This window comes from Furipterus horrens, unplaced genomic scaffold (genome assembly GCF_987537825.1).
Source record: "Furipterus horrens unplaced genomic scaffold, mFurHor1.1.pri manual_scaffold_5, whole genome shotgun sequence".
NCBI classification, from domain to species: Eukaryota; Metazoa; Chordata; class Mammalia; order Chiroptera; family Furipteridae; genus Furipterus; species Furipterus horrens.
This window is the reverse complement of record NW_028327175.1, coordinates 139,221,449-139,243,617: the sequence shown is the minus strand read 5'-3', so window position 1 is coordinate 139,243,617 and position 22,169 is coordinate 139,221,449. Positions and strand designations below refer to the sequence as shown.

The 22,169-nt window shown below is 36.3% G+C and overlaps 1 protein-coding gene across 1 annotated transcript in view; it reads left to right on the top strand.

Annotated features, from left to right (window-relative positions):
- The window catches only part of MARCHF5 (membrane associated ring-CH-type finger 5), a 58,487-nt gene extending 44,981 nt beyond the window's left edge, over positions 1-13,506 (top strand). The window contains exons 3-6 of the mRNA XM_090277969.1: positions 3,426-3,556; positions 11,604-11,787; positions 11,918-12,084; positions 12,519-13,506. Coding sequence (XP_090134095.1) covers positions 3,426-3,556; positions 11,604-11,787; positions 11,918-12,084; positions 12,519-12,635 — 599 coding nt within the window. The 3' untranslated portion in view covers positions 12,636-13,506. The remainder of the gene's footprint in view (positions 1-3,425; positions 3,557-11,603; positions 11,788-11,917; positions 12,085-12,518) is intronic.
- The last annotated feature ends 8,663 nt before the right edge of the window (positions 13,507-22,169 follow it).

Sequence of the window (22,169 nt, the reverse complement as noted above, 5' to 3'; positions counted from 1 at the left end):
TGCTGTAATCTGACAGTAAGAAGACTCTAGTGGCTATTACTGTTTTCCTTTTGTGACACCAAGTCATGAGGTAGTAGCACACAATAAGCTTCCTAAGAGCAGGGGTATGATTTAGGGACTGTCATCCAGAGGACTTCATTGATTGTTCTCATTCACCAAATAGTTTGCCTAGATAATCTTTAGTTCTCAGAAATACCTCCTCTGGGTAGCAGCTTTATTATTCTAATGGTACATTTTCCACTAGACATTTAATCTTTTAATTATTAAACTAATCTTGAACTAGTTTGTCTGGAAGACCCTTGAGAGATTTAGACAAACAAGAGAAAAGTCTAAATAGAATTTTGTCACAAAAACTAGAATTAGGGACCACAAAATGCAGCCAGAGTTTTTATTTAATCCAGCATATCTTTTTTTTTTTTTTTAAGATTTTATTTTTTAGAGAGAGGGAAAGGGAGAGAGAGAGTGAGAGGGAGAGAAACATCAATGTGTGGTTGCCTCTTGCGTGCACCCAAATGGGGACCTGGCCCACAACCCAGGCATGTGCCCTGACTAGGAATTGAACCAGCGACCCTGTGGTCCACAGGCCGGTGCTCAATCTACTGAGCCACACCAGCCAGGGCTAATCCAGCATATCTTTTGTATATGACCCAAAGGGTAAGCAGAAAATTTCCAAAATGAAGAGTGAGGATTTTGTTTGTTTTTGCATGTACAAAAGAATTCACACCCAGTGATTCAGGAAGAAAATTGAAAATTGAGCTAATTTTGTTATAACCATCTGAGATCTTTAAAGGGAAGAGAATTCAAACATCTCTAGATTGCCCATGTTCAAAATAGATAAAAATGGTAGTGATGGATTACTTTTCAGGAATTATGTTTTCATCCAAATTTTTCGTTGATTAATTTTTTTAGGACTTAACTTGCTTTATTCTCTCAGTAGATAGTTCAAGTACCGTGTTGAAAAGAGGAGGAGAAGAAAGTACATTGGAAGAATGCAAAATACCTCTTTCCATATAAATTTTGATTCTGACTAGGTAGGAAATAGTCTTGTAACTTGGGTTTTGTACAGAATAATGAGAAAGGAAGACCGTAAGGGGTTTCTTTGTTTGTTTGTTTTTTTGGAGCTTTTGTTCTAGCTAAGGAGTTGGCAAACTTTTTCCTGTTAAAAAACAAACAACAAAAAGGTATTTTAGGTTTTCTGTATAGCCATGCTCCAATAAAACTTTATTTACAAAAACAGGTAGCCAGCTGGATTTGGCCAATGGGCCATAGTTTCCAACCCCTGTTCTAATATGTAGAAACAGAATTAATAAGTAGAGTATGTTAGTGAGAAATGCTTTGGAAAAAAAGAAAACTATAGCAGAGTGACCAAATAGGGAGTCTATAGTGAGGTGTAAGGTGGCAGGGTGGGCCTCGCTGACATCAAGAAGAGAAGGAACCAGCAAAGGGGACTGAAAAGTTTGTGGCTAGTGAGGTGGAAAGAAAACCAAGAGATGGTGATGTCCTGAAAATGCAATGAAGAACCATATAGTAGGAAGAATGGATATCTCTGTCAGATGTTGCCGACAGGCCAAATGAGAGGAAAGCTGAGATAGGATTTGGCAATGCGTAAGTTGTTATTGACCTTAATGAGCAGTTTTCATGGAGTAGGTTCAATAGAGAACTGAATGAGAGCAAGAGTGAAAACAGGTTAGTCTTTTGAGGAATTTTGTTGGAAAAGGAGCAAAGAAATGGAGCAGTTGGGGGAAGAAGGATCAAGTGAAGAGTTTCTTTAAGATAGAAAAAATAATGACATCATCCAGCAAAGAGCAGAAGAGAATTGCTGGAGCTGTGGGTTTGAGTTGGAGAGGAGATGGGATCTGGTAGATGAATACATGTGCTGTGGAGTCTGTAGCTGGTCTCATGTGGCTTCAGTTTTCTGATTAAAGAATTGTCAGTAGAGAATAAGAAAATTGAATTGTTGTCTTTAAATTGTAGTACCAACATTTGAGGGATCCTTGGTGACTCACTAAAATGACTCTTTTTGCCTTCTGAGATAGTTATAACAACCCAGTAAATGTGTATATTTTAAGGATTAAACCCTACTTAATGAGATTAAATAATGATGCATGTAATACCTGTGGCACAGCGCCTAGTATCATGTAGACACTTAAGAAATGCTATTGTTAGAGAATGTAGAATTGGTATGCACTGAACTAGGCTTACTTTATCTATTTGGTCTCAAAAGATACCTTGTCAAAGTTTTACATGTTATGTAAATTAAAATTTGACAACAGTAAGTAAATATGCTAAATTTAAATCATAGGTCATTTGATATCCCTCCAAACATTCTTTCTACTTCACAATGTGGTCTTTCTTTATACAGAGTCTAGTGATATTACTGGCTCCAGTGATCAGGGGGACATATTAATCAGAAGTTCTGTAGAGGAGTGCTGTTCTTATATGTTTATTTTATTGCATTGCTATGTTAATTTCTTTATACAATGAAAATAAATTGTTTTTGTATATAGCATCCTCCTATAGATTGTAAGCCCCTAGAAGGTAGGTAAAAACACTTGTACATTTCAAGTAATATGTTGCATTTAGTGAGTATTCAACAAATATTATGATTATTAAATCAAGGTTTCATACTCGTTTGATTAAGCTTACATATTCAGTTCTTGAGGCCCTTCCACTGTTCTGAAAAATTCTGGAGCTAAATTATATTATTAGGCTAAATGGAAGTTAATTAGAATACTTCCAAATGTAGTTATTCCAAATAAATTTCAGAGGGAGGTAGTAGCCAAATTTCACAGTTAAACACATAATAAAAGAAGCATAATTGGCACACACAGCTGTTGAAATGCCATAAAAACTGGTATTATGATCATTAAAAGAAGCTCGTTAGAGAATAATACTCCACTAACTATAGCATATTGAAAATCAAAGTAAGATAGATTGACTGTGTAACTACAAGAAAATAGGCTTGGTTATTTTCACACACTGTACCAAGGAAGTACTGAGTGAAGTCAAAGAAGTGCTGTTCTTACCAAGTACTAGAGAATTTAATTGTGACCCGGAACTGTTTGGGATCGGCAAGCTAAAATGGCCATTCCATTCTGTGGTTGCCAATGTGATTAAGAGAAGTTAGAGAACCATTTCTTTTATAAGAAGCAATTGTGTTTGAGGTTTTAATCTTAGATTTACTGATAAAGAAAAAAATTTAAAGAGGCTATTTTTTTTAATTTAGGAAATAAAATTTAGCTATTTATGCAGATGACTTGAGTTCTAAAGATATTCAAATCTAGGGCTCCATCGCATTTGTAACAGTTATTTCTAAAGCATCAGAACAACCAGCCTCATTAAAATATTTTAGATCTATGGAAAATACTGAGTAAGTCATTTAAAAAAATTTGTCTTGTGTTGAAACTTTGTTTTTTGTCTCATAGGTCCAGTTGTGTACGTCTTGGATCTTGCAGATAGACTGATCTCAAAAGCCTGTCCATTTGCTGCAGCGGGAATAATGGTTGGCTCTATCTATTGGACAGCTGTGACTTACGGAGCAGTGACAGTGATGCAGGTTCACTATTTAATTACTTCTGATGTAATAAAATTACATCAGTTATCACAATTATATTACTTTTGATGTGAAGATCTGTAAAATAGACTTTGTTAGGAGTTTTAAAATTTATTTTGGACAATAACATTTTTATGACCTAAACATGATATATAAAAAACTATTTAGTGAAAAGTCTTCTTACTCCTGTCATTTATTTGCCCAAGTTCTCCTTATCTCCCCAGGTAGCCACTATTATTAATTTCACATATATTCTTCCAAACTTTCTTTGTACATATGCAAGAAAAAATAAATATTAAGTTGTCCAAAAAGTTCATTATGTTTTTTCCCTATGATGGCTCTGGTAGCTCTTAGTTGTCTTTAACTTTATTCAAAACAATTTTGTTAGGCCCTAGTTGGTGTAGCTCAGTAGATTTGAGTGCCAGCCTGCTCACCGAAGTGTCGTGGGTTCAATTCCCAGTTAGGGCACATGTCTCGGTTGCAGGCCAGGTCCCCAGTTGGCACATGAGAAGCAACCACACATTGATGTTTCCCTCCCTCTCTTTTCCCTCCCTTCCCCTCTCTCTAAAAATAAATAAATAAAATCTTTAAAAAAAAATTTTTTTTTTGTTAAATTGTATTGTGACAGCTGTCAGATCAGCGTGCATTTTTTAGAAACATCAAAATTGGTGAATTTTTGTGCAGCCATTTTAATATTGATGATGGAAGAAAATATGCAACATTTTCAGCATATTATGCTTTATTATTTCAAGAAAGGTAAAAACACAACTGAAATGCATAAAAAGATCTGTGCAGTGTGTGGAAAAGGTGCTGTGACTGATCAAACATGTCAGAAGTGGTTTGCAAAGTTTCTTGGTACTACTGACATTTTGGCCAAATAATTCTTTGCTGTGGGGATGTCTTATACATTGGAAGATGTTTAGCAGCATCCCTTGCCTGTACCCACTAGAAGCCAATAATGGCAGATAGCCAACATACTCAAACTTTCCAAATCAACAAAATTATTGCTGAAAATGAAAAATGTCTTTTATTTTAATGGAAAAACATAACAGACTTTTTAGCCAACTCAATATGCTCGCGCTCTCTCTCTCTCTCTCTCTCTCTCATGCACGCACACGGGCTCGCACACACACTTTTTATTTTTAACCCGAAAGAAGTATATTGGAGCTACATACCTCTTTTTTCACAGTGAATTTTGGAGATCTTTTCATGTAAGAGTACAGAAATTTGCCTAGTATTCTACATACAGAACTACTATAATTTATAACCAGTCTCTTGTTGATTAGCAAATTTGTTGCTTCCAGTATTTTACTACTATTAAACAATGCCATAATCAATAACTGTTCATGAAGATTAGAGAGACTTAGAGAGGTTTAGTCCCAGGCCCTTGACTCTTCTCTCTTTGTATACCTCTTCCTTAAAGATTTTCAGCTATCATTGCTGTGCTTTTTGTGTTCTGATCCATGTCTTTTGACCTCATGTTTCCTCAAATCAGTTCTACAATAGCAGCTTTGACCCGTCTCCTTAAATGACCTCTTGTGACTTCAGTATTATTAAAATCAAACTTGTTTTTCTCAGTTTAAAACCTAACTTGTTTTTCTCAGTTTAAAACCTGAATTTAATTCCCATTATTATTTATCTGTATTTTTTATTCTTACTATTATATTTTCATCTACTCAATTTATACTCTACATTCTTAGGATTACCTTTAGCTTTCCATTACATAGCCCCATATGCAGTCCCCTGAGCAATTCCAAGCTACTTTCATTTTGATGTCTTACATCATGGCTTCCTTTCCATAGTCTCCACCTCGTGGTTTCTTGTTACTCCACCATTGTAACCTGGATGGCTAACAGAGCTTCTTGATTGGTTCCTCTAACTTTATTCTCTTCTCTCAATCTGTCCTTTTAAATGAATCTTCATAAATAATACCTTCAATATCTTTTTTTTTTTTATCCTCACCTAAGGACATTTTCTCGTTGCTTTAGAGAGAGAGGAAAGGAGAAAGTGAAACATGTCAATATGAGAAAAACACTAATTGGCTGCCTTTTCGTGCTTGCCCCAACCCAGGATTGAACCCACAACCTGGGTATGTGCCCTGAACAGGAATCAAACCCGTGACCTTTCGGTTCCAGGATGACGACACTCCAAACAGCTGAGCCACACCAGCCAGGGTTGTAGCATCTTATTTCAAGCTGACCATCTCCTCTGCCTTAAGTAGTGCTTCTCAAAAGCAGCACCTAGATTGGTTAAGCATTTCATAAGTAACTCAATAAATACACTTAGGTTTATAGATGATATAACTTGCTTTTCTTTACTGTAAATTAGTATATGGAAGAAAAAGGGAGTTAAAGTGGGTTCTCAAGTAATGTTACTTTCAGCATCATCTTATATTGATGAGATACTGTAGGAACTTAACTCTTGTTTATATCAATTACCTTATGGTAAAATTAGCTTTATTTTTTTATCATTTCTCCTATAATCATAGCACCTGTTCACACCATGAAAGTGAGGACTTAATATGTAATATTCCAAAAATTGCATGTAACCTATCTATGCCAGGGTCCATAGTAAGCAGTCTTTCTGGTTTCTCCATTAATAGTCATGGTGAGACAGTATTACCAGGCTTCTTCATAAAATGTTGATGACACCCCAAAAATCTGGATATAGTCACTGGAATGAATCACAAACAGTAAATTACCATTTGTCATGAGTGTAGTGGATAAAGATTGAGAACCACTAACTTGAAAAAAATTCCATTTCCTTAACCTGATTTGTTATTCAGCGCCCTCCATAGTCTTACTTCATTCTGCTCTGAGAGCCTGTGGGGCTGTCTCTTCCAACCTTCCTTACATTGTTTAGGTTTCTTTACCTCTGTTCTTTGGGTTATATCACCTGCCTGCCTACTACCTGTGCTTCCAGTTCCCTCTCTACTAATCCAAATGTAAACCCCCCTTTCAGGCTTAGTTCAGCCACTTTTCTTCCAGATGAAACTTACCAGACAATTGCCCACTGTGGTTTTTTTCCTCTACATTAATGACATTTTTTATTCCTCAAATGGCAGCTACTTTTGTGCCAACCTAATGATATTTCTTATATAGATTAGCTAAGTTATTTAACTTTTCCTGTATCAGGTCTTACTTTTCCTATTAGAAAGTAGTTTGCTTAAGAGTAGAGGCTATCTTATTTATACTTATGCATTCCTGTATAGCATATACATAGAGACTAACACTTAACAGGCTTTCATTAGTATTGAGTTTTTTTAATATTATCAGTTCTATCAAGTGTAACAGGTTTGTTTGGTTGATTATATTCTCTGCAATAATTCACTTTACTCCAGTAGTAAGTATCGGTACATCAGTAGATCAAGGAAGTTCAGGACGATTCATTAGGACTGAGAAAGACATAAAAACTTAGAACACATTATACATTATTTAAAGTACAAATACATTACAGGTGTATGTTTGTTGCAGATAAGGAAACTAAGGCCCTCTGAGACAGTGATTTCTTTAAGACCTAATTAACTATAAGAAATGGGACTGCTCTTCTTGAGGAAAAGACTTTAGACTAAATCTTAAAAGAATTTTTATAATTAATGGGGACACTTCAACAACACAGGAGCCCATTAGGAATATAGTTTATATCCTCTAAAAAGGGCTACCAGTTATACCCTGGCATGTTGAACCATATTGGTATGATTCATTCAAAAAGTTAACACTGAGCTGAGGTCTGCATAAAATATAAAACAAATTGAAGGCTGTGATCCCCAGCATCAAGGAATGTAGTCTGTCTTAAGACAAGGTGTACATAAATGACCTGGAAAACAGTTACAAGGTTATATAAATAGATGTGAAGAGGGCGTAGAGGACTGCATAAGCAGTATTCTAATTCAGTAAAAGTGAAGAATCATTTGAAGTTACAAAAAAGGTAAGTCTTGTGCTGACTCTTGAAGGAAATAATTGAATTGATAGAGGGAAGAAATGATATAAGCAAGGAGACAAAAATGAACATAATGGTTAATGGTGACAGTAAAGAGAAGACCTAAAATTATCATAATACGTATATATTAGGTGTTATCACTTAGAAATAACCTTTACATGTATTGTCTCACATGAAAAGGTTCTTTTTTTTTTTTTTTTTTAGCTCAGAAATGAGAGAGATTAGCTGTGGACAATGGGTAGTACTGTGTGTGGTTTAGGTGTATTAGGAAGACTTTGACTTACCTGAGCAAATTTGTTAGGGAATGTGCCCCACTACACCATCAGAAGTATTTAGGGTTTTCTTTTGACACTTGACTTTATTTCTTTCTTTTTTTCTCTAACTACTCTTAAGTAAATCAGATTAAGGAATCAGACCACTATTCTTTTCCCATTTATTCCCCCCCCCCTTTTTTTGTTTTTTAATCAGTCTTAGGTTCAAGCTCTGTTAATTGTGAGGAACTTAAATAGGAACTTCCACTTAAATTTTTATTGAAAAGAGAACACAATACTTTACTCTTTTTCCCTCAGCACTAGGCTGAAGACCTTTCAAGCACTGATGTGTTTAATCCTTGCAACAATCTTGTAGCATAGATACTATCAATTATTCCTAGTTTACAGGTTCAGAGAATTTACATGTCCAGTACCACACAGCAAGGAAGAAGCATCAAGACTCCTATCCCTAATCTTGGGCTCCTAAGTGAAACTTGGTTCCAGAGGCAACGGGAACATTTTCTCCTGGAACAGTGGAACCTTAATATTTAACCTGGTTCTACTTTTGCATCTAGTATAACAACAACACCAATAAGCATTGTCCATTCTTAATTACACTGCACTTACTTATCATAAATCTAACTAAGGAGCCTCTTAGTTCATCACTGTTCCATATTCCCATTTAAAGGCAGGGTTCTAATATGCAGTGCTTTAAAAGATTAGGCCTTAATTAAAAGTCTTAGCTTTTCAGCATTGGTGATCCACAGGCTTAGCCGGATATGAAGATCTAGCTTTTAGCTCTGAAGCAGAAAAATAAGCTTTTCTCCAAACCTACAATTCCATTGGCCTTTATTTTATACGTGGATAATAAACTCTTAGAAAAGTTCCTGAGGAACTTCTTAGTTCCTGAATCTCACTCCAAAATTGAAGTCTTAAAAATAATGTCTTTATTTTTTAAATTTTATTTTTCAATTAACAGTTTATATTTGGTGTTATTTTGTATTAGTTTCAGGTGTACTGCACAGTGGTTAGATAATCATGTATTTTACAAAATGTTACCCCTAATATTTCCAGTACCCACCTGGCACCATATATAATTATAACAATATTATTGACTATATTCCCTGCGCTGTACTTTATATCCCAGTGACTATTCTGTAACTACCTATTTGTACATCTTACTTACTTTGCCTTTTTTACACAGTCCTCCCTCTGGCAATCATCAGTCTGTTCTGTATCTACGAGTCTGTTTCAGAAAATAATCTGTTTTTAAATCTTACAGCATAAAACTAGAATGTACATGATCATACACAAAGTTTGCTGTTTTTGTATTGATGAAAGTTAAATGAGCCTTATTTGCTTAATTCACCTTCCATTTATTGCCCTTGATTCTGACAGTAGCAGGTAGCATATTACAGTTGTTATACTATTCTGTTTTCTTTACAGCATTTACATTTGCCCACTTGTTTGATTTGATTGTCTCTCACCTCCAGAACACATTCATTTAGCTCACCATTTAATCCCCAGTGCCAAGGCCTGTGTCTGGTGCATAATCAGAGCTAAGTTGAAGAAATTAATGCATGCGAGTAAGCATGCATGGTGAGCCTTAGCTTGAGCACAGAGCATCCCTCTGTGCTTTGTCTGTACCAAGTGGGATGATGGGCCTTTGCTCACTGTCTGCCCTGTTTTCTTTTTTATTTCCTTATTCTTAGACACCTGGTTGTGAGGTTTGAGCTGCTGTCCATGAGAAATAAACTTTCTCTTACTATAGTCCATCCCTGAATATTGATTCTGCTTTGTTTTTCTAAACCCTAAATTCTAAACAGAATAACCCAGCAAAGGAATTTTCAAACTTGTTTGCTAACACTTTGAGAGTATTTAAGTCACATTTAGTTGCAACTTTATAAAGTGGTCATTATATTGAAAATAAGTGATATAAAAATGGAATATCCTGGGAAAGCATAATGTTATAGATAAAGATGGTCTACTTTTACCACCAGAGTGGGATTAGGGTTTATGAAATACTGTGAGCCAAACTATTTCACTTAAGAGCAACTCAAAACAGTCACCCTTCACATGGCAATGTGTGAAGTTGTTAAGTTTCTACCTGGAGACACTGAAGAGTATCAGGTACTGATGCCATGGTTTATGACTAGTTGGAAGAGGCTAGCCCCCTGCCCTTTAATGTTACGTCTTGGTTAGATAGGTTAACCAAGTGCAAGTCTGGGCTAGAGCCCTGACTGAAATTTTAAAAGCACCCATTTTGGTCTTCTCCACATAACTTTATAAAATATTCCTATCTGAATCAAGTCTGTTTTCTAAAATTTCAGTTTGCCCTGGTCATTCCCAGCTTGACCTTCTTTCATACTTCCTTGTAGTCCACCTAAAAGATTATGCTGTAATAGTGACATAAACAGCGTCTTGTTTTTCAAAAATACCTCATGAGCTTGCTTTTCTGAGTGTATATTATCCCTTGAAGCTTCTAGTCTTCCCTGCCTTCTTTCCTTGCCCTTTCTTCTTTTGTCCTTCCAATCAAAAATATAGACAGGTCCTTCTGATCCTTTCTTCCTGGCTTAGTCCTCAACTGTGATCAGAAAAGCTACATACAGTCCTTTTCAATAGTGTCCTTCTGTCAAGTTGTTCTTACTGTGTGATAACTGGGTGGGCTCAAAGTTCAAGATTCTGAAGTAGTCTCCTTCCCCTATCTTAACTTCCAAGAATATTCCCTCAGAGAAATATGTTTCATTTGTGAGTAATTGAAACTTTGGCTAAAGGGAGATCATTTGAGACCTTTGAAAGAGAATTTTCATGGAAATTGTCTAGTTAAAAATAAGAGGCTCATGAACAAAACGATGGTGTTAAGAGAATTATAAGGCTAAGATTGATCAGCAAGTGAAAAGTATGGGAATTGACAGATACAAATTAATCGTGTACTTCTTGCCCTCTGGGATCTAAACCAATTGAGAAATAGCCCTGACTGCCAGATGAGTGGGGAAGGTTTGTTTTAGCTTCATTACCTCATAGATAGGGCACTGGAGGATTCCTGGATTGGAAAAAAATTACTGGAACCTATAGCCAGAACTCCTTACAGCAGTCCCCCAACTAGATCTTGGAATTGCATTTTAGGAGAGTTAGGTGTGTAGAGCAGGCATTTAGCCAACCAGAGCAATCTCACTGTATCCATCACTCAGACACCACTGAATAAGGACAAGCCAAGGAGAAGAGAGTTTCAGACCATCTCCTGAAAACAGGCTCTGCCCCTTGGCTGGCTATGCTTACCTCCTAGTAGGAATAACAGGAAAACAGATGCCCTGCTAGAAGGCAAATAGGACCTAAAACAGCCCAGGCAAACCAAATCAATTTAGAGGAATGGAATCAAGAACCAGAAGTCCCATCCCTTCTGTTCAAATGTAATCAGCCCTGATCAGAGTGGCTCAGTTGGTTCAGCATCGTCCTGAAAAGCAAAAGGTCACCGGTTCAATTCCAGTCAGGGCACGCGCCTGGGTTGCAGGCCCGGTCCCCAGTTGGGGTGTGTGCGAGAGGCAACCAATTGATGTTGATCTCCCTCTCTTTCTCCTTTCCCTCTTTCTAAAAATAAATATTTTTTTTAATGTTTGTGAGTCAACCATTTTTAAAGCTTCTGTTCTAGTGTAATACGAAATCGGTATTTTCCCCCTTGACTGAGAGATAGTTCTTATAAATAAATCGGGACTGATAGCTTTCCAGCTTATTCTTTTTAACTTTTTATTTCTGTATTCTTTTGACATTTAACATTTCCTCTAAAATGAGTTGAGCTCAAGCATGTCACATCCCTTTATTAGATAAGGAAATCATTCTAGCAAATGCTATCTGTTTCACAGGTTGTAGGCCATAAAGAAGGTTTGGATGTTATGGAGAGAGCTGATCCTTTATTCCTTTTAATTGGACTTCCTACTATTCCTGTCATGCTGATACTAGGCAAGATGATTCGCTGGGAGGATTACGTGCTTAGATTATGGCGCAAATACTCAAATAAACTACAAATTTTGAACAGTATATTTCCAGGTAAGGCCCTGAATTGTGGTTGTAACGGCATGCCAAATTAATCTTATGGAAGAATCATTGCATGCAAAGATATTTTAGCTATGCTAATTTATTAACACTGATGCCCTGCTTTTTTTTTCTCTCTCTCTAGGGATTGGCTGTCCTGTTCCTCGAATCCCAGCTGAGGCTAACCCTTTAGCAGATCACGTCTCTGCCACCCGAATTTTGTGTGGAGCCCTTGTCTTTCCTACTATTGCGACGATAGTTGGTAAACTGATGTTTAGTAGTGTTAACTCTAATTTACAAAGGACAATCTTGGTAAGATGGCTTTAATACTACTTTTCTCAAGTGACTATACAAAAGAGAAAGAACTAGATATTTGTCTTTAAAAAGAAAACCCAAAGGACAGTATAAATATTCTGTGGCTTCTGTGTCTTAAGCCTGTATTTTGTCCTGTCATCCAATAGCAGTAAAAAAAGGAAGGACCCACTGCACTAGTTCTGGCCTTCCAGAACTGTGCTGGGGTGATCTTTCTCTGGGAATATGCATGAGTCGTCACACCCATCCCTTTTGCCAGCAAGATTATGGTGAAAGTTTCTAGGGTCAGACTGCCTGGTTCATTGCCTTCCTGAGAAACTTAAATAAAATTTCTTGACTTCTCTGTGTCCATAGAATGAAGATAGTAATGTGTAAACTTTGTTTATGTTTCACTATTTTTGCATTTAAAGAGCTAATTTTCCTTTTTATTTTAGGGTGGAATTGCTTTTGTTGCCATAAAAGGAGCATTCAAGGTTTACTTCAAACAACAGCAATATTTACGTCAGGCACACCGCAAAATTCTAAATTATCCAGAGCAAGAAGAAGCATAAAACTGTGACATCTAGTTGTTCTGCAGTCCTCTCGTCCTTATGAGTCTGTTGTGTTGTTTTGATTCCATCATTAATGCACAGTAGTGGAGACTTGTGAAAAGCTGCTGCTATTGTATTTTTAAGAAATATAATAAAGAAAGCACTTAGGGCCGGGGAAATCCTCTCACTAATCACGGAACCTAAGGATGTGATTCGATCTCATTACTCTGTATGTACTTCTTTTATGGCAGTCACTTGAACCATTATCTTAGCATGTTAATCTGGGCTTTGTTCATATTTTCCTCATACAGAAATGTAAAAACCAACCTGTGCAGATATTGAAAAATGCACATGCTGTTTTATTCAAATGCCTTTTTTGTACATATTCATGTTCAGTGTTTTCTTAGAATCAGCAAATCAATGAAGGTACTATGAGGATTTTTCTCACTGGCATAATTTGATTACATGTTAAACAGGAGTACATGTAATATGAGGAAATGTAAATTAAATTAGTTATAAATAGCAAGCCAAAAATGTATGTAAACATTCAAATGATTATCTGAACAAATGCAATTTTGTTGTTAACCCATGTGATGTCCTCCAAAATGTGTAGGGTAAAAATTCACAGGGCTTCCAAATCACTTTTTCACTATTAAAAATTATTTATATAATGTTGATATCTCATAGTTCATAATGTAATTTTGACTCGTGCAGTCTAAATTACTGTGTGTGTGTGTGTGTGTGTGTGTGTGTGAAAGAGAGAGAGAGACATCAGGTCCTTCCATCACTGGAGTAAGATTTTAAGTCCATATTTTTAGAAATTAGAGCTGCCAGATTATAGTATGAGCACAGAGAATGGTTTCTGAAAAAATAAAGTTATTTTACTCTTCTCTTTCATTGATTCAGTTATTCAGGTTTTTGCTGATCACATATTTGCTCAGGCACTGTGCAAAGTGCTGTGGGAGCCAGGGTGAACACGACAAACTTTGTTCCTGGTTTTATGTAGCTTACAGTCTAGTTTCTCTAACCGAGAGAAAACCAGCAGCGGTGAACCAAGGTGAGGCCTTGAGCTCTTTGTTTTTACACCAGTCAGTGAGGAGCTAATTATGAAAATCAGTCTTGAGTAAATATTGAGGTCATTGTTTTGACTTAAGTCAATTTATTATTAAAAACCCAATGCAGATATTTTTAGATTTTAATTGCTTGTCATATTGATGAGGGTAGTACCTTAATAATACTGCAACTACTTTTATATTCATTTTACAAAAGCAATTATGTATTTTAAGCCATTTTCAATAGTGAGCCTTTTAATGTTCAGCAATCTGAGTGGTCTTGCAGTTCTTTTCATTAATTAAAATTAAATTTTTAAAAATTAGTTCTAAAAAACCCTATTTTCTTGCTTATAGTATCTAATGCATGACAATAATAAACATTTCCCCTTACTGATAAGTGCCCACTTCTCTTTAGGGGTGTAGCAAGTATAAAAATTGAACTATGTTAGATTGCAATAATGTATGTTAACTTTAGTAATTTAAGACTGGTATCTTTATAGCATGAATGTTTTAACTTTGAGTTATAACATGAAGTTGATGTGAATGGCTGTTGAACATTCAAAGTTGTAATTATCTGGGGAGGAAGGGAATAGATGACTGACAGTGGGCCTTATTAAGAACACTGCTACAGTTCTGAAGGGGAAATAAAAATCTATGATTATATATAAAATGAACTTAGATTATATAGCTGTAATTATGAAATATATTGGCTTTTCTTTCATTTTTAAAATGAAAAGACACTAGATATTTCCTGCATAGTTTTGTTATATAGAACAGCTCTTAGGCAGCCTTCACTAAAGGTATATAAGCACACAGTTTCCCATTTACTACGTTACGTCCAGGTTGGGAGAGGAGCTGCTTGGATTTGTTGGCATCAGGGCTTGTGAGGGCCTGAGAAACAACTTTAATCCTTTGGGGTCAGGGCTGCTGGGCTTCTAGGTCTGTGGGGAGGGAATTGCAAGTGCCTAGGGACCGACAGTGGCCCCTAGCCCTGGAATTGAACATTTAAATCTAAAGAGCCTTGTTAGCTTAAGAAGTACCACGTACCAGTCTCTTCAGAAAGGTGGCCTGCACCACCATGAAGCAACAAAAGAGCATGACCCAGGGACCTGGGTTCAAATGCTAATTCTGCTTTTAATAACTTGACCTTGGCCAAGTGACTTAACTTCTTCTCAGCTGCAGTTTTCTTCATCTCTGAAATGCAAGTAATACTTAACCTCAGATATTTCTAGGATTAACTGAGAAATTAAAGGAACAGAGGCACCTTAGGCTCGAAATAGCCCCTACAGAGCAGTAGGTGTTTTCTTAATTGCTAAGTAGTCGGTTTGCACTCTAGGAAGCGGGAATAAAGAAGTAAAACGAAGGCATCGGGACAGATTAAAGGGATGCTGTAGACCTTGGGGATGAATGGGTATATTTTGTGTTTTTCGGTTTACTTTCACATTGTGTTATTTCTATAAACTAATGTTTTAAACCTCTTTCATGAAATTCAATGACAACTAGAATTCTCTTTGCAGAAGTTACTTTATCTCCAAAGTGGCTGAAAATATTGTTCATCATTACATGATTATCAAATTAATATGAAGACTATAAAATTAAACTTAGTGACTTAGTCACTGCCTTGCTAACTGCTGTAATTTTTTTTAATGTCTTGTTTTTAATATAGCAGACTATCTCAATATTAGATGGATTAGGTTAAATAAAGAATTTTTATGTTCTCTAGGTGTACTTTGTCTGTTGAACAACTGCCAAAGCATAATTTATTAATTCTGTACCTACATAAGTCTTTTTGAATCAGTTATCTAGATAGATTTTATTTTTTTAATTCTAGGGGAATTTGTCTTAATTTTGTAATTAGGCAGCTTAAATTTTAAGTATGTCCTAATTTTTTTTTTTAAGTATCCCCTCTCACCTAACCTCAGAGCCACCTGAACTATGATTAGACAAGCAACTAGGCTAAATTTGAGTGGCCTCATACCGTAGAATACCTTCAAATATTTTCAAGTGAATTGGAAACACATTTTTTTAAAAAATGTTTCCTCTGAGATACTAAGAAGTTAAGATTCATTCTAGAAAGTATGAATCTTCTAGAATGAGGACATCAACTAATGGCCCTTCCATCCATGAGGCTCATATTGTTTCTAGGTCATTTCATTACCATGATCTAAAAGACAGCCTACTAGCAGAGAAACAGCATAATTGGACAGTCCTAGATCTATATTCTGGCTGATACTTTAAATTAGATGTAGATAAATCCTCAGTTTCCTCATCAATAAAATGAATATTACAAAACCTATCTCCTCAGTTATTGTGGGGTAGCAATCAAAACAGTCTAATACGCAGAAACTAAGTAAATATGTGCTGATTTAAACAGGTTTGTTTGCCTGTAACCTTTTTGGTCCCTGGGATCTCAAGGGTGCCTCTTCTTTGCTACCTACTACCCCACACACCCATTGGAAATGGTGGAGTGATGAATGGTCTTGTTAACTTCCTGGAACAAATATCCTGAGTGAAGGGAAGAGAGGAGAGCAGAGGGCTTGCAGCTGAGTGACTGCAGGAGCCTTAGGTAAAGGACAGAGGCCAGCTAGGTTATCATTCTGGTCAACCCCATGTAGATTTAAGCATCTTATTGACAACCACCTCTCAAAGTTACTATATGTCAACAACATACAGTACTTTACCAGATATTTGTTGAGCGCCTGTGGTAAAATGGGGAATGAGCCTGCTTTGAAATGGTTAGTCTTAAAACACAAACAGATCTTCGTCTTACTGTGATACTATCACCACAAGAATGTGAGATCCATAAGGGTGGGAATTTTTTTGCTTTTGTTTACTGTATTCCAGAAATTAACCAAATTCATGGGCCATCTTGGAATACTTGGAACCTGTAGATGTACCCTGCTTATATACAGGGACGGTCTCTAGTTTAAAATTAGCAAGGAACTATTATAGGAACTGAGAGGTAATATGCCCATGATCTTTCAATAATACACATTTATCAGTATCCAAATGTTTCTGTATTTATCAATTCAGATCATTGTACACCAAAAATGAGAGGCAGAAGTGCACAATTTTTTATTATAAATCTTGATGCATTTTTGCTTAATGATCACATCAGTCAGGAGGGAGAAATCACACCAGTTATTTAAACAGTGAAATTGTTGACTGGTAGGAAGTAAATACTAAAAGTAACAGAGGACTTCACGGGAAAGCAGGGGCAATGAAAGCAGCTACTAGCAATGTGCTGAGAGAGAGGAGATAATAAGGCAACAAAGGACCAAGCAGGCTCCTTCCCCTCAACACTGAGATTCAGACCCCTGTAAGGAAGGGGTAGCTACCACTGGGGCTGTGGGGAGGGACGGAGGCGCCTGATTGAGGGTAGGCTGGAGTCTGTCCGTGGCAGCCGAGCTGGCAGGGGGAGAAGCCTGTGAAGGTACAACTAGACACCTGCACGGACTGCCGGGTTCCCGTGCTAACTGATCACAGCAGAGGCTGGTGCCTAGAAGGGAGGTGCCGTCCTAACGGGATAGCCTTGCAGTGTCACTGCAGGGCCTTCTGTTGAAGAAGCCCATGTTCCAAAGGAAAAATGTTCACAGGAACAGTTTAGTGTCACAAAGTGGGGCAGAGAAGGGAAGGTTTGGAACTGAGAGACAGCAACTCGTCAAGTAACCAGTGCTGCTCTCTGACCCAGTGTCAATCTGACACCCCCACTCCATGTCCACCAAAAGGAAACGTAACCTTAATCTCTTTTCAGTGAATAACTTAGAAAGTATTTTGACAGTCATTTAACCCTGATATTTTTGTTCAATACCATACACCCAGGATGATAAGTGGATCATTTTCATATATTCTGATTGGGCTGTAAGTTGATATGGAGGGCAATTAGAAAATATATGTTAAAATTACTAATGCATGAACCTTTTGCATCAGTAGTTCTAATTTCAGGAATTTACCTTAAGATATGTTTGCCCTTGAGTACAGCAACATATCTATAAAATTACTTTTAGGAGAGTATGTAAAAAGAAATTAGAATCAGTGTAAATGTCTGTCAGGAACGTGGTTAAATAAATATGGTACACTCATAATGGAATAATATGCAGGTATAAAAAATGAAGGAGCTGTTCACATACTGATATAAAAACATTTTTCATGTATATTGTTAAAAGAAAGAAATCAAGATGTACTGTTACCACTAGTGGAAAATGGGGGTTGGGGAATTATCTAAATATTTGCTTACGCCTTTTAAAATCTCTGGAAAGATACATAAGAAAGCTGTAGTTATCCGTAGGAGGTTTGGAAACTAGGAGGATGGAGGTTGGTTGGGAGGGACATTCTTTACTGTTACCTTTTATACTTTTTTCCTTAACTATGTAGATACATTATTTTTTAAGTCATTAAAAATTAAGATTTTTCCCACAGGGCAGAACTGAAAATCAAATAGGAGTTTTTATTTTTTTAAGATGATAACATTGGAACTGTGTATGACAATAATTTCTCCTTTCTAAAAACCAATGTGATTTAAAAAATAATAATTTTGCATCTCCCCCAAGCATACCTTCCAGTAGGTAGTCAATAAATGCTTATTGAACTAAATTTGCTTTCCATAGATTTATTTTTAAGAATATTTTACAACTAGCTTTGTCCAGCAGTTTACATAGTAGATTTCGAGACAAAACTATGCAGCCTATAAAAATAGATACTAGAACTTATTAAAGCAAGAAGTCAGCATATCCCTTATGGTTTATTATTCAATTCTTTTGTTGAGTAAACATTTCTTGAGAACTTAGTATCTGATATTATACTAGGCACAGGAAATTTAGAATTAATAATGAGCACTGTAGTATTCAACATTTATTCCATGCTTACTGTGTGCTAGTGTTCTAAGTATGAGTATTAACTCATTTAATCTTCACAACCCAAACATACTGTTTATGATATACCATAAGCAAATTGTAAAATACTATAAATGAGGCAACTGAGGCACTCTGGTTTTGGCTTTAGTTTTTAAGTAAATTACATTCTTTTACCCTCGTGGAGCTCACAGTCCAGTAGAACGGGCAGGAAGGAAAATAAATCCCAATAGAGTGAAAAGTACAATGACAAAGACATCCGAAGGTCACAAGAGGTTGGAGCTTCCCATAGGTGGATCTTGGCATATGACTTTTACAAATGGAAATAAAGGTTCAGGTAGCCACCGTGTCTTGAAAATTCTGAAAAAGTGATGTTGATGTACTAGCCCCACATACTTGACTGTTTTGGAAACGAGCAACTTTAAAAGTGTGGTACTGTCAAATAAATCGATAAAACATTGGAAAGATGAGAAATCCAAAAGTAGACTTAAACACAAATTTTGTGTGTGGAAAATGTAGCATTTAAATTGGTGAAAGCAAAGGTGGATTAATCAGTTTTGGAGCAACTGGTAGCCAATTCCCTTTACCGTAATAAACTCCAGTTGGGACAAACACTTAAACGTAAAACAATCATTAAAACATTTTAAAACGAAAGGGAGAAAATATTTTCAAGACACATACCTGATAAAGGACTTGTATCCAAAATACACAAAGAACTTTTAAAACTCAACAATAAAACCACCCAATTAAAAAGTGGGCAAAAGGTCTGAACACACACCTCACCAAACATACAAATGGCAAAAAAAAAAAAAAAAAAAAAAAAAGCATTTGAAAAGATTCTCAACATATATCAGCAGAGAATTGCAAATTAAAATAACAAGATACCCCTTTCCTTTACAATGGCTAAAATTCAAAACACTGGCAATTTACCAAATGCTGGCCACAATGTGGAGCAATAGGAACTCGCATTCATTTTGGTGGGAGTGCAAATCATTGTACAGCCACTTTGGAGGATAGTTTGGTAGTTCCTTATAAAGATAAACATAGTCTTACCATATCATCGAACAGTTGTACTCGGTGGTATTTACCCAAATGAACTGAAAACGTATGTCCACACAAAAACCTGCAGACAAATGTTTATGGCAGCTTTATTCATAACTAAAAAACTGGAAGCAGCCAAGATGTCCTTTCAAGTAAATAGTATATCCATACAGTGAATTATTATCCAGCAAAAGAAATCAACTGTCAAACCCTTAATGGATATTGTTGAGTTAGTTAAAAAAAAAAATGTTTGAAAAGGCTGTATGATTCCAACTATACAACATTCTGGAAAAGGCAAAACTATAGAGACAATTTTAAAAGTTGATAGTGAATAGGTGAAGCACAGGATTTTTAGGGCAATGAAACTATTCTATGTGATATATTGTTCATAGTATTTACATTACCTTAGGCATTTGTCAAAATCCATAGAACTATGTAGCACAAAGAATGAACCTAAGTTAAAATGAAGGCTTTAAATAATGTATCAATATTGGTTCACTCACTGTAACAAATGTACCACATTAATGCAAGACGTTAATAATATGGGAAACTGGGTGGTGGGCACGTATATGGGAATTAGCTGTATAATCTGTTCAATTTTTCTGTAAATCTAAAACTTCTAAAAACATGAAAGAGTTGTAGTTTTAATAATTTCACAGTGTGAAAGGCCCTTAAGAAATCATTGAAGATTGCAAAGTTTAATTACATAACTGCATAAAATAACATTAAGTTAAATGCAAACTGGAAAAAGTCACAACTCATACAGAACTAATTTCCTTTACATATAAAGCAATCTATATCAATAAACAAAAGACTAATAACCCATTTTTAATAGTAAAAGGATGTGATCAGTTTACCAAAAAGAAAGGCACTGAAATATGTAAAAAGATGTTTAGCCTAATTTCTAATAATATCCAAATTAAAACTATAATGAGACACAATGTTTCTCATATTATAGTAAGATATTGGGTTTGCCAAAAAGTTTTACTTCTTTCCATCAAATAAAAGACACATTTTTCATCTTCACCAACTTTATTGATTTGAATATATTGAGTGTCAGCTATCTCCCATGTGGTATAACGCTCACTGTTCTCAATTAATGTCTCAGTCTGATCACTATCAACTTCAACTGGTCTATCCAGCCATGAGCATTGTCCAGTGGGAAATCTCCAGCACAAAACTTTGCAAACCACTTTTGACACATTTGATCAGTCACAGCACCTCCTCCATAAACTGCACAAATCTTTTTTGTGTGTGTTTCAGTTGGTTTTTACCTTCCTTGAAATAATAAAGCATAATATGCTAAAAAGTTGCGTATTTTATTCCATCGTCAATATTAAAATGACTACACAAAAATTCACCAATTTTGATGGGGGTTTTAACCCTTGCTGCTCTAACAGCTGTCACAACACAATCTAACAAACTTGTTTCGAATGAAGTTGAAAACTAAGCGCTACTAGGGCCATCATCCAGGAAAAACCAAACAAACTTTTTGACCAACCAAATACAATACTTCTCACTAAATAGAATTATTGAGCACCTGCTCTGTGCCAAGTTGTGTTCAAAATTCTTTATGTATATATATTAGCTCTTTTAAATCCACAACATGAGTCAATTCAAAACTTGCCTGCCAGCTGTGTGGGTTAGGATGTAAGGAAGCAGGACTCTTATTGCCTGTCTGTTCAGCATCTCACATCCAGTACAGACAGGAGCCCTTCAGACTTTCTCCTCTCTCAAATATCCAACACCTCCTTGCTCACCCCCAACATGTATTTATATCACATTATTACAACTACATAAGTTTATCTGCTGTTGAACCACACCTTATTTTTTTCCTTGACCCCTTTATTTTTTCCTGTAGTTTGTAATTGCCTTTTTTATTTGCCTGATCATGTACATACTTATTAGAAAAATCCCCCAAATCCTATACACTGCCACATGTCTGGCAGTAATACATTCTGTTCTTTCAAATATATTAGTGCCTTTCCTTTTTCATAGAGATTTTTCTCCTGGGTCTCTTTGTCCTTCTGCTCCAAGCTGGAAGACTTGCTCTCTGGGCTTTTCACAAATGAAATTCCAATACTCCACTGCTCTTCTGTGTTGGTAGAGCTACCTCAATTTGCACCCGGCTGAGGGGGCAATGGGGTAGAAATTGAGTCCATCCCTGGCTTTCCAAGCTGCGCATCCTGGCAGCCACAACTGCCGGGGGGGGGGGGGGGCTCTTTTTTCCCTAATTCATCCTCACAGAGGGGGGTTCGTTTTCTAGTTCACACAAAAGCTTCATTCAGGCACCCCTGGCACTGTTTTCCTGTGTCCTTGCCCTGATGGCCTCCCCTCTTTCCTTTCCTTTCTTTTTTTTCTTTCTTTCTCTTCCTGGTTTTTTTCCCCTTCTTCTCTCTCCCTCTCTCTCCTTCCTTCTCCCTCTCCCTCTCTCTCCCTCTCCCTCCCTCTCTCTCTCTCTCTCTCTCTCTCTACCTTTCTCTTTTTCTTTTTCTCTTTCCTTCTTTCTCTTTCTCCCTTTCTCTTTTTCTTTCTTCCTTTCCTTTCTCCCTTTCTTCCTTCTTTCTCTTCCTTTCCCTTGCTTTCCTTTTCTCTTTCTTTCTTTCTTTCTT